The sequence below is a fragment of the Anser anser genome (assembly GCF_964211835.1).
Source record: "Anser anser genome assembly, chromosome: 2".
Taxonomy (NCBI): domain Eukaryota; kingdom Metazoa; phylum Chordata; class Aves; order Anseriformes; family Anatidae; genus Anser; species Anser anser.
In genome coordinates, this window is record NC_139721.1 from 145,220,342 (window position 1) to 145,232,504 (window position 12,163).

At 41.7% G+C, this 12,163-nt stretch overlaps 1 protein-coding gene across 8 annotated transcripts in view; it reads right to left on the reverse strand.

Annotated features, from left to right (window-relative positions):
- LOC310893639 (uncharacterized protein) overlaps positions 1-12,163 on the reverse strand; it is a 30,690-nt gene that overhangs the window by 15,072 nt on the left and 3,455 nt on the right. For 3 of the 8 annotated variants that reach the window (XM_083822906.1, XM_083822902.1, XM_083822901.1), the window contains exons 3-4: positions 5,287-5,825; positions 3,947-4,013 (exon numbers count right to left, since the gene is read on the reverse strand). In XM_083822906.1, coding sequence (XP_083679032.1) covers positions 3,947-4,013; positions 5,287-5,825 — 606 coding nt within the window. Of the gene's footprint in view, positions 1-600; positions 819-1,466; positions 1,534-3,946; positions 4,014-5,286; positions 5,826-12,163 lie in introns of all 8 variants that reach the window. The other 5 variants (XR_014579175.1, XR_014579176.1, XM_083822904.1 and 2 more) reach the window with 5 other exon arrangements.

A 12,163-nucleotide genomic window follows, 5' to 3' on the forward strand; every position in this document is an offset into this window, starting at 1 on the left:
AAAGACAAGTAGGAAAAGCAAAATGGCAATCAGCAGGCTTAAAATCAATATGCAGATGTCCACGCTGTGAAAGGCACAAAACTACTGCCTTAAGACACAGGACAGCAGTGGTCTTGATAGTTTAAAGTTATCAGGAATAAATAAAACCCCGCTGTAAGCAGCACAGAGAAAATCTAGAGGTGCCACTTGGAATTACTTAGTTTGAAAGAAGGCAATTTTGTGCTGCTGCCCAACATACCATGACCTCGGTGGATCAAAGAATGCACACCCGAAGAGCAGGTTTTAAAAACAGCCTGTAATTTTCTATGGCAATTTTCCAAAGAGCATTACCAGCTGCCACTGCCTCCAGCTGGAGCAGCTGGTGCCCAAAACCTTTGTGCACAGGGCCTTCAAGATCTAAATCATTGCACATGATTTGAGACGACCTAAAGAATAACCACTTGCAGTTTGTGCCTCAGTTTAATCACCAAGGCACTTGCTTCTGCTTTTTGACCACACATAATCAAACTCAATAATCGTCTTTCTTATAGCTCTTCTTAAATATCCTTCACTATCTAACTACTGTGTTATTTTATTCACAAGCGTTTTTTAATCACATACATTTGCTATACTCCTCAGCTGGAAAGTTGCTGTATCTGAGCAGGGATTTGCTCCAAGATTGGGACTACAAGCATTTGACACGGAGCCCAGCAGGCCAATTTTCTCCATTGCTAAAACCAGGGCGGAGCTGGCTATCACCAGACTGCTGATGCAGGCAGAAAAGCACACCACACGTACTGAGAACTGCAAGACAGAGCAGTCTTCTTCTACATCTGCACCTGGCACACAAGGAAGGTCAGAATATTGGCTAAAATTCACTTCTGATACAACGTTATTCAGCTGAGAATACCAGACATTGTATTAATTTATACAGACTTCATATATTCACCCTCATATCTTTGCCTATTCATGTTTCATTCACTGAAGTGATGATTCTTCACTAACACTGATATATGTAGGACTACATAATTTATGATGTGAGACTATTCTTTCAGAGACCCTGTATGGTTTTCTCAAAAGAGCTTGTTACAGAAAAGTAAGATTTTTCCATTTGAAGTAAGTCAAAAGAAACATAATGTTTTATTCCCCCTGAAAGTGTTGCGCTTTTTTTTACGAGAAGCAAATACCAAATAAATAAGATCACATTTTTTCAACTGTGAATATTCAATAGGGAATATAAAAGAATATCCCTGACAAGCTTTGTTGTTGAAAATAGATCAACTTGCACCATAGCATAACTGTTCACATGACACCTTTTAACCACTTCTACTTCTTATATCAATGGCTCCCACAACAGTGAGAAATGCAGGATGAAATGCTATTGAATACACAAACACAACTGTTTCATAGAGCAGAGAAGAACTGCAGAAGTGCCTAGACATACTTTTCATGCTATTTGCTTCTTTAAAATATTTATCAGTACTCACACAAACACGGATAGCATGGATGGTTCAATCCTGTTCCTCTTCTCTAGATGCCTGGGACTGAAGGCCACTAGTGGAATACGCACACACCATATGGGTCACTCCAATAACTGCTCCTACACTGTCTGGTCTCCTCCAGTTGTGAGCATCTGAACCTACAAGCTCCCCAAAGTTTGAGGTCTTGGTACAGTTGCTGGTATTCAGACCTCTTATCCTACTCACCAGCTAGTCCAGCTTGAATTTTGCTAGCACTCACTACCTTCCCCTAAACACTCACTGTAATTTTTGTATATTCCCATATCCATTTAAAACACTCCGTAACAGATCCCATGCAACCCTCAAATCCTCTCCCCCCTGCATCCCACAGTAAGTTCTATTTTAAGTCCCCTTTAGTTTGCATGGCGTTGTGGGGAGAGTGCCTTTGGTCAGCTCCACTTAGTGGGATCACACCAAGGACAAAAGTCTGTGAAAAAAGTGAAAGGGTGAAGACAGAGAGGCTCCTACTTGCATGTTTATTTATCGTTATTTGCTGTGCTTCCCTTCACGCTGTCAAGGGAACAAGAGCTGCTACAGATCCAACAACCTTTGCGTGCAGCTCAAGAAACCACATAGAGCATCTGGAACTCATACATCACATCACAACCCCATATACCCTACATTACCCAAAACAGACATCCAGTTTCAGTCTCCCTTTTGATAAGTTAATTGCACTTGTATAGATAATGAGCTACCATAAACAGGCTGAAAGCAGCAGTCTTCTCTAATAAAAAATAAGAGAGCGCACTCTCTTCCATGACAGATGGGAAAGACATCGACAGGATACTGAATCCTGATCCAAGTGACAGAGAGAGCTTGCCTTCGCATCTTTATAAATTACCATTATGGGAGAAATTTAAATAATAAATTACCAAATGGGAGAAGAGGAACCAGGGGAAGAGTCCCTTCCTTTCAGAAACATTGCTACTGACTTTCTGTGGTCTGACACACCACCACTGCCCTTCTGCTTCACAGTAGTATTTTGCCCACACTTACTTAACTCCAGCAGTCAAACAGACCTACCCTCGGTCTGGGTGATCGCATACAGCCCTCTGGATAAATTCCTTACACTCTTCCCTCTTGCAAGCCACAAACTAGAGCGATATAAAGCAACTACCACATCGGTGGCTCTCCTTTCCTCTGACTGGGGTCCTGTGGTCTTCCTTCCACAAAACCACCAACTTGACAGCAACAATCCCAGCCCCTTACTAAAAAAGACACAAAGCCTTACACCTTCCCAATGTGCTGGCTCGGATTTTGTGCCCTAAGCTGTCTTGCCTCTAACTGCCCACAACTAAGGCAGAGAAAAGAAAGACACAAAGAAGCGTCTTGCTTCTTCTTTCTTAAGTCTGATGGTACCTCTTCTACAGCATCTGCCAGGTAAGGCAGCACTCGGTGCTCTCTTCTAGTCATGTCCGGTTTCCTATGGTGTTTTTGTAATACCATGCAACCCCCAACAGTTCCTGCCCAGATAAAGGACAATGTACACAAACACGAGTCCTCTTTTAACCCTTTCCTAGGACTAGTTCTCTTCCACTTTTTTCTTCATCAGTGGTAGGGCAGAAATAGTACAAAATCACTCATTAAGAGCAGAAAATGGCCTTTGCCCCTCAGAGACTCCACCTTTTCTTTACAATTAAGAAGTCTAGAGGAGGAAAAACATATAAGCTGATGAAGTCTTCCCTTGTTTATTCTACTAGGAGCCCTCAGGTAGAGGCCACAACTGCTGAAATGCTTTGTTTGATCACACAGTTCCTTTCAAACTTTTTGGCCAACCAGAAATTAGACATGTAGAAAGAAAACTAGCATCTTGATATATTTTGCTCAATACATCTATTAATTTTGCTCTTGTGTGTCTGACTGCCATGAGAAATAATGAAGCTTACGTCTGAAGTGCACAATTCCATTCAAATCTGTGCCTGAAAGTTCCCCTGTGCGCCCGCAAATGATGACAACTGTTGATCATTCCTCAATATTTGACAATATTATTGCTAAAAGAGAGTAAGATTGATGAAGAAAGGCTTTATAAAAACCTTCATTAGATCAAATCAAATATCTACCACAGTGCAGCAGAAGGAAAATGACAACTATTTTTCTCCATTAGGAATAATATCAGTGATTTTCACCCCATTTGCACCAGCATAAACAAGGTCAGGTCATCAGTGAAAATCAAAATCAAAGCATACAAAAACTCATGAAAATAAGGTTAGGAGGACCATCCAAAGGTCCTTGGGGACCTTTGTTCTAAATAGCCCATATTATGTTCTAAATAGCAAACAAGAACTGCTATCAAATTAGAGCTGAATGTTTTTCAACCCCTTTGATTCCAGCAAGCTGAGCATGTCATTACTCACAAACACACAGCCCTAAGTCTTTATCTATCTCTTTAGCCTGTTCCCGAAGATCTGATTATCTTCACTCTTTAACTACCGGAGAATATAACTTACCTGGAGTATTCAGACACTTTATCCTCTCACCACAAATGCTTGGAGATTCAGTACATTCATCTCTGTCCTGCAAATCACAAGAATCATATTGAAACACTTTAATGCCATCACTTGAATTTGAAACAGGCACTTCTTCAGGCTCTGTGACACCCAGACATATGTGGGGAGGAAGAGAGGAGTGATTGCACAAACATGCTGGAGCAAGACAACTTGTTTTGGATTTGTGACATGTTTTAGCAAGGTATTGAAACAGACTATGTGGTCTCCACAAAAAGCTAGCAGCGTACAGACCACAAGCTAAATGGGTAGGTTGTTCTACTAACACTTTTTACAGCACATCATCTGTGACACAGTACCAGCTCCATCACTCAGTTGGTCTTGAGGATGTTGTAAAAACCAAGAAAGCATTAGGAAAAGCTCCTTGAGACATTTAGTCTGGGAGGAAGGTGCTAACTGAAAAACATCCAAGGAAGTATAAATTAAATTATTAAATTAAATAAATTAATCTTTCCTGTCTACAAGCCCTACCCTCACCCTACAGTAGGTAGACGGGAAAGAACAAAAGGCTAAATTTGCCTTCAAACACGCGCATTAAAGAAAAGTGAGACTATCAGAGGGAAGGGCACAGACTTTCAGGTTCTTCTCAGCAGCATGGGCTTGGGTGTCTAGCTGTTCAGGTTCACATTAAGCCAAGAACTGGGAGCAACACTTGGCAAAGATATTGCTTTAGATATTGAAATCCTCACATATCTTAGGACTTATAAATAGAAGTGACCAAAGATCTGTCTTATTTTGTTTACATGCTGGTTTTGTATAATAAAATGTATTTAATACTAACAATATCAGGGTTAATCATATTTAGATGTTTGTATGTTGTGTTTAAGCTAGAACTAGATTTTACATTTATTTTAACTGACAACTTTTGTTTTCAATTTATTAACAAACACTTGACCTTTCTTCAGTTTTACTTAATAAAGCTTTCCTCTACTTTTCCAATGTGTATAGCACTTCATGTAGACTGGACTGGGATTAAATAAACAAATTTAGCATCCATAAGTGTATGTGCTTTAGGATGTCTTTTCCTACCAGCATGAACAGAATCGATGTCTCACCAGCTCCTAGTCTTGGTAAAACTTTACATCCAGCACGCGTAAACTAGTGCCCCATTTACAGCAGCAAATGGTAAAGAGAAAACCCATAGAAAACTACAGGCAAACTTTGAAGTGCCACAGACCCATTCAATACTAGCTCTCTGACTAGTTATTTCCAGAATGTCATCCTCGTTTGTCCAACACAATACTTCATATACAAAAACTGAAAGATACAGAATGATATTTCACCTGGCAAATCCGATCAGAGTTTGCAGAACACTCAGCCATTTGGAAAAAACCAGCAGGACACAATGTACATTTTTCACATTGTGAAGGTGTCTTTTGGAAATTGCAAAATTCATCACTTTCACAAAGACCACAGTCCAGCAAAGACTCCCCAACATTAATCACTTTTGCATCCACTTCTACTTTATGGACAGAGTATGACTTCTGGAGATGATTCCTGACCTGGTTCTGAAGTCCTTGAAGATGACTTTCAAAATAATTTTGAATATCTTCTTGCAAACTCTGAAATGACATTTGTTTCACTGTGTCAAAAAGCATGCCATACTGGACTTTGATCAGATCCATTTGCTCATACATTTTTCTTTGCTGTTCAAGAATCTCCTTTTGCTGGCTAACCAGCATGTGCTGCTGTTCAGCAAGTTTTTGCTGCAAATCCACAATGATTTGCTGCTGGCTTTTTAGCATTTCAGTAAATTTCTCGTGTCCTTTTGCAAGGTGCAGCTGTAGTATTAGGGCGTCTTCAGATGGAACTTCGTTTTCTCCTGAAATACAATTGACTGATTAATATCCAAGAAAAATGATTTTCCAGGTTGCTGTATTATCTCTTCAAAGGCATTCATATTTTAATAAGTTAATGAAAAGTCTCATGAAATTCAGGTCATGATTATAAGGCCAATTCCTTTACTATTTTTATAGCTCCTTCATGGGACTGCAAGCTCTTCCACTTCATATGCAACATTTATAGCCAGAGACACTAAAAAAATCACAATCAAACCCCATGCTTCGGGGCATAAATTAATCATCACTTGGGGTCAATAACAGATTAATCATTTCTATGTACATGTTCAAATACAGTAGAGAGAAAACGGTCAATTTTCACTGTAGAGGTGATAAAATGAGGTGATAAAACTTGTTGAGAACACTAAGCTATTTAGGGTAGTAAAAATAAGGGTCAATTACAGAGAACTGCAAAAGGAGTCTATGATACTGAGTACCAGCAATAAAATGGCAAGAAGAAACTTTAAGAAGATAAAGGTGAAATGATGCACTCACCGGAAAAAAAATAATCTTAGTCTTTCATAAAAAAAATGCTGTGCTTGTAGATGATTATTAGCACTCCAAAATGATCCTGAGCTAATACAGCAGGTCTAGATACAGATCTTGGGCTACAAAGCCATGTAAGCATCAGTTCAGGGCCCAACAGAGGTTAAAAAGGCAAATAAAATGTTAGGAGTAATTAGAAGAGGACTATATAACAGAAGAAAACATATAATTACAACATTGTATTAATCAATAGAGCATCTTTAATACAGTATACAGTCCTGGTTCCCCATGCCAAAAAGAGCATAGAAAAACTTGACAAGGTTCACAAAAGGGCAATAAGGAAAATCTAACATATAATACCCCTAAAATATGAGAAAGTATTTTTTTAAAGTATTTTAAATATTTACCAGCCTTTTCAGGCTGGAAAAACAACTGTGCTGTATTACAGGAGTCCTAAAGAAAGCAGATACAGAAAGACGCTCCATTCTTTCTTGCAATACAAGAATTAGTGGGCATTAAATGAAGGCAGCAGGTTCAATACAAGCTAGTAGTTCAGACATGCCAAGAAGTTGCTGACCTCCTACAAAGTTTATACAACCTTGCTTATTTTTAATACCTCTACCCCTTGTCAAGTTTGCATGAAACCAGCCCGTAGGTTCAAGCTACTGGGCAGCAAGACAGTTACGTGCATGCTGTGACTGGCTATCGGGAATTTTCATAGACCTATATAGGTTCCACTTGTGTTTGAGGCTGGAAAGACATACACGATTTCCTTTCCATAAGACTTGTGCTCTCAGAAATCTGGCTTACAATTGTGAGTGTGGGCAGAAAAGCACAGATCTATGCTAAGTATTTTGACCATACAAGCGACAACACAGTGCCAATGGACCACACTATGTAGCAGCAAGAGTCATGCCTTCACAGCAAATGGAAAAGTAAAGGGCAGCACTTACCTGGCCAAATAAAGCATATGCACCTAGAAAAATAGCTGATGAAAGCTGGCATATTAAGGCTTTGGTTCTCTTGATGAATCATGGTACTAAACTGTTTCTTAGTAAATCTCCCATACTCAGACTAAGTTTTCTGAGACAGGCTTCATCCTCTTGTCCTGCACTAATATGATTTCTTACACATTGAGATGATGTGTGAAAACAGGGCTCCATGCCAGTACTGCAACACAGTTTTTGATCAAAATAATATAAACGTAGTAAATTAATGAGCATAATATTCTTGTTATATCATAAAACCTAAAATCTAAATGCATTCCCCTAGGGAACTGCTTCATAGATTAACAGCCATTGGCCTTGCTGTCAGATGAGCTTGCGTACATGTCTGCCTTTATCAATAACTAGAGAAAGAGATGATCTTGACTTTATGCTTAACAAATAACATTAACAAATCCAGGTTTGTAAGAAAAAAATAGAAATTAAAGTAACTGTATGAAAACACCCTATTCTAGGCCTTTTGACCCTCTTAATGGAAAAGGAAAGAAGAGGTAAGGAGAAGTCCAACTGCATCATTTAGAAGTCAGTCCAAGAAATTGCCTCTGGGAAACTATGAATGGAAGTTAGTTAAGGATGTATTACAAAACAGCTTTTTTTTTTTTTTTTTTCTTCACAAAACCACTTTTTCTCCAGCTCTTACTTCAGCCATTACCAAGTTACGGACAGGAAGAATACATACAGACTCTTCTAAAACGGGATTATTGTGTTGTAACCTTCCCCTCTTCGAATCAGGTCTTTCATCACAAACATGAGCAGATCTATCAATGCAAAGGTTAACTAAAGCCCTGATTCAGTAAAACCCACCATGTACAGCTTATGTTTAAGCACGTACTTGAGGAGCATCATCTTCAGCCAGAAACTGGCTAACTTGCTGACTGCAGTGAAACTACCCTTGTGATTCTCTCTCCCTACAACAGGCTTACAGAACTCCGTAACAACAGCAGTATTCCCTTCTGTCAATTTACCTTTGCTCCTTTTGGTTGTCTAAATCTCAGCTGGTGACAATATGAGCCCTAAGAAATCCTTCACGACTGTTTTTATCCTCATTTTAATTTTACAGTACTATGACAAAACTTAGTTTTACGCCAGTAGAAGAGACCCTCCACTGCACATTAGTTGGTGCTACAGGCAGTTCACAATGCCAGAGCAACGAAGAGTACAATAAAGCTCTTGCAGAAAAAAAGAAGACTACTGAAATGACATATAATTAAGCGGAAGGGGAATCTTGTTTGCCAAAAGAATTCTGAAGTAGAAGTCTAAATAGCTCAGAGTTTTTATGCCCTACCAATGGCCCTGTTTCTCTCTGTTAACTATACAAAGGTAACCCACAGAGAATGTCAGATGGGGATGACTCTATCACAGTCACCTAAAATTATACGAGAAGAATTCCACTGCAAGAGATATTTAGAAATTAGTACACTCCCGCAATCCTACTGAACTACCTTTCCCCATTCCCCAGACAAGTATCAAACAGGTACACCCCCGTGCAACACCCAGCTGTTCTCATGTCCACAGATGCAATATTACCTTTCTTACACACACACACCACACACAGCCATGGTAAGGTCTGTTTTGTAGCCTCCTGCTCCGCACTTCCAGGATCCACGGTGCAAACACAGTAACTACCCGTGACCTGCTGCTACATTTCTCTAGTATGCCTTGGAAAGGTCACATCACCCTGAGGTGTGCTGCAAGGACAATGTAGCCCTCAGGCACAACCTGCCACTCCAGGAGGTCAAAGACTAAAAGCAGGCAGTCTGTGAGGAAGGCATCCTACCGTGAGGAAGGGCAGCAGAAAGACTAACCCCTCTGAGATCTTCAGTGGGTCTCAAGGGCACGGGGCCACCTGATGGTGCCAGCCCTCCTGGTAGACACAGGAGATGAGAGCAGAGGGCTGCAGGCACTGCTCAGAAGAGTGCAACAGCATGAGAAGCTACAAACTTGTTCACTGGGCTTGGTAGGTATGAGATATGGCAGCTGCACATTAACTGTCTGTCTGAAAGAAAACAGAAAGATGGGTTGGATGGGAAAAATGAAGAATTTAATGGCAACTGAAGAATGAGGGGAGAAACACAGAGGAATACAAAATAAGACAATGGAAACAGGCTTTCTGCATTTCTTCTTTGGGCATGCCAGTCTTTCATCTGGAGTAAGGTGTACTCAAGTTGGTGCTGAGGAACAGCAGTGACAATTTTGCAGAGGAATGGTCTCATCTGATTTGAAATGGGAGTTCAGGTCTGCACTCTGGTATCTTCCTCTGACCACATGAGCCTGGCCAACAGAAGTGGTGGTTCAGCTGTAGTTGGCAGGAACTTTCTAGATAGTACCTATGGTGCTGGTGATATTGGATGGAGAGATGATGAATATGTTGGTGTGATCTCCACAGCAGGGCTGTGCCTGCTCTGGCAGGCAGCTGGTGAAGAGTGAGAGTCACCTGCCCCGTGCAGATAAACCTGCAAACACGGACATCATGCTGGGAATCAGCTAGAGCCCCTGGTGCTGGCCTTTATCTCGGATAATTGGTACTAGGCACGGTCTTCAGCAAGCATTTGAGTAGAGTGCACCTCACATGAACGATCTTCTTTGGGTTTACACAACAGGTTGAATATATCCTTATTCTGCTCACCAAAACACAGCCTTCTATATCAGGCAATCTGGAGGGAAGGTTTCTCTCAGTGACTGAAGAACCGTTGCAAATCTACTCATGCACTGTCGCAGAGCTGGCACTCATAGGCTGGGGTGGGCCAACAGGTCTCCTCCACCTGTGGATGGTGACAGTACAGGCAGAAAATGGCCTTAGGGTCACCTGGGTAGTCCACGTGTATTCCAGCTCCTCTGCTGTCTGAGAAGAGGTCAATGGCAAGCACCCCATGCTGCTGGCCTCAGAGTGACGTGCCAGCATGGTAACCAGACAGGAACATTCCCCTAAAAATGAGAGAAAGACAGGAACAGTCACTGACCCATTTCTTCTTTACAGATGGTTTCCTCTGTTTTGAGCTACAGCATCTCTAATGTACACCTAAAGGGCCAGACAGCCTTCTGTTTCTTTCTAATTATACTTTTATACTTGATCTAAAACTGACAGAAATCTCCCAAGATAAATTCTCTGCATGTGTCTGCCAAAGAAACCTCTCTTAGGGTGATTAATTTAGGAAGAATCAGGAGAATGGGTGAACCTGTAGAAGTGGCAGATAATTTTGGATAATTTTGTCATAAGCCTGTGCTCTTTCCAACTGTGTTGGTAAGTTCTTGGAGCCTATGTAAATGTGTGATCACCTGTGCTGTCTGCAAAATGTACAGACATCACCCTGCAGTTAAGCAAAAGTTGTACTTAAAGTACTTGGTATTTTCTTTGCTCCCTGCTTAAGCCACTTGCTGAGCACATGCAGCAGCCTCATCTCACCAGACACTGCAAAGAAGACTGGGAACACAGCAGCTACTCTGAGTACTGGAGGCAACTCCGTATACTCTAACTACTCCTGGAGATTCCCAGCCTATCTGCAGCATATTCACTGCTGCACTGGAGAGGTCCCTACATTTCCTCCCAAGGGCTTCTTACTGACCACACTACTGACCACCACGGCTAGTTCCCCCTGCATCTGGTCCTTCTTCTTCATGAAGTTACATCTGTACTGCACATCTGTAAGCCTAACTGAGACAGGTTCCTGCCATTCCTGCACAGTAAGATTCACTCACAATTTCATGACAGGAAAGCCACCACCTCCACCATACAGACAGGGCACACCTCTTGCATGAGCTCTCAGTCTCCTCTAGCACGGCTCTTTAGAGGACTAGAACTAAAGGATGTTCTTCATGACATTTACCTGGATTTGCCCCATCGTATTTACTGCGTGCTGTTTGAGCAGCAGCTCTCCACAAACAACAGCAAGTGCATTTCCCCTGCTTCGAGGTGTGATTACCACACTTCGTTGTTCTGTTTTTTCTAGCAGGCAGGCCATACTGGAATTGCTATGCAGAACCATGCTCGTTTCCAAGACCCAGCACTCCAGCTGCAAATGGGGGTTGAAGAAGGCATTCTCTGCATTACTGCAGGAAGTCCACTCATCTGTGTTCGAAAGGAAGGTCTCAAAGGTCTTAGGCATATGCAGAGAATGTTAGAGGCACAGCAGAATACTAGATGCTCGCCTGTACACCAGCTTGAAGGAAAACAAAGACTGTAGATACGGCTTACTTTGTTGTTCCTGATGCCAAGTGCATGGGATTTCTGCTAGATGTTGATGAATCCAGTATGATTTTCTTCCACCCTTGGGAAAGAACGGTGCCTTGTGAAGGACTGGGTCCAGTGTTTGGAATGGGCAAAACATGCATACAGGCCCTTGGTGCAATCCGGACAGAAGTAAGTCTTCAGCCCAGGTCTCATTCACACCAACTGCATGATTGCTGGAGTGGTCTTGGGTGTGGGCTGCCGCCAACCTGTGTCACTCACAGGCTGCAAGATAAGAAGGGAAATCCTTTGTGGGTGCAGTTGTCCTCATCCGGAAACTCAGACACAGAAGCTCACGTGTTATCACGCGTTTGCTCACTGTGTGCTTCCATGCTGACAGCGCCTTCCACAGTATTAGGTGGTTTAGTGGGCAGTGCTGTTCACCGCTTTCCCTCCAACATACAGGATGCTTGTCTCTGCCACAGGTGAGAATGGCTGGGTCCAGTGAGGCACGTGAAGGAGGTGAATGCAAAAATCCATGACAGCCGTTGGCCATAATAAGTATAATCCATTCTTGATGACCTGAAGAACTTGAAGGGAAAAATGATACTGCTGTTCCTCCCAGACTTCACCTGGCACCATGCCTGCAAGGAGCACAAAACTGAAA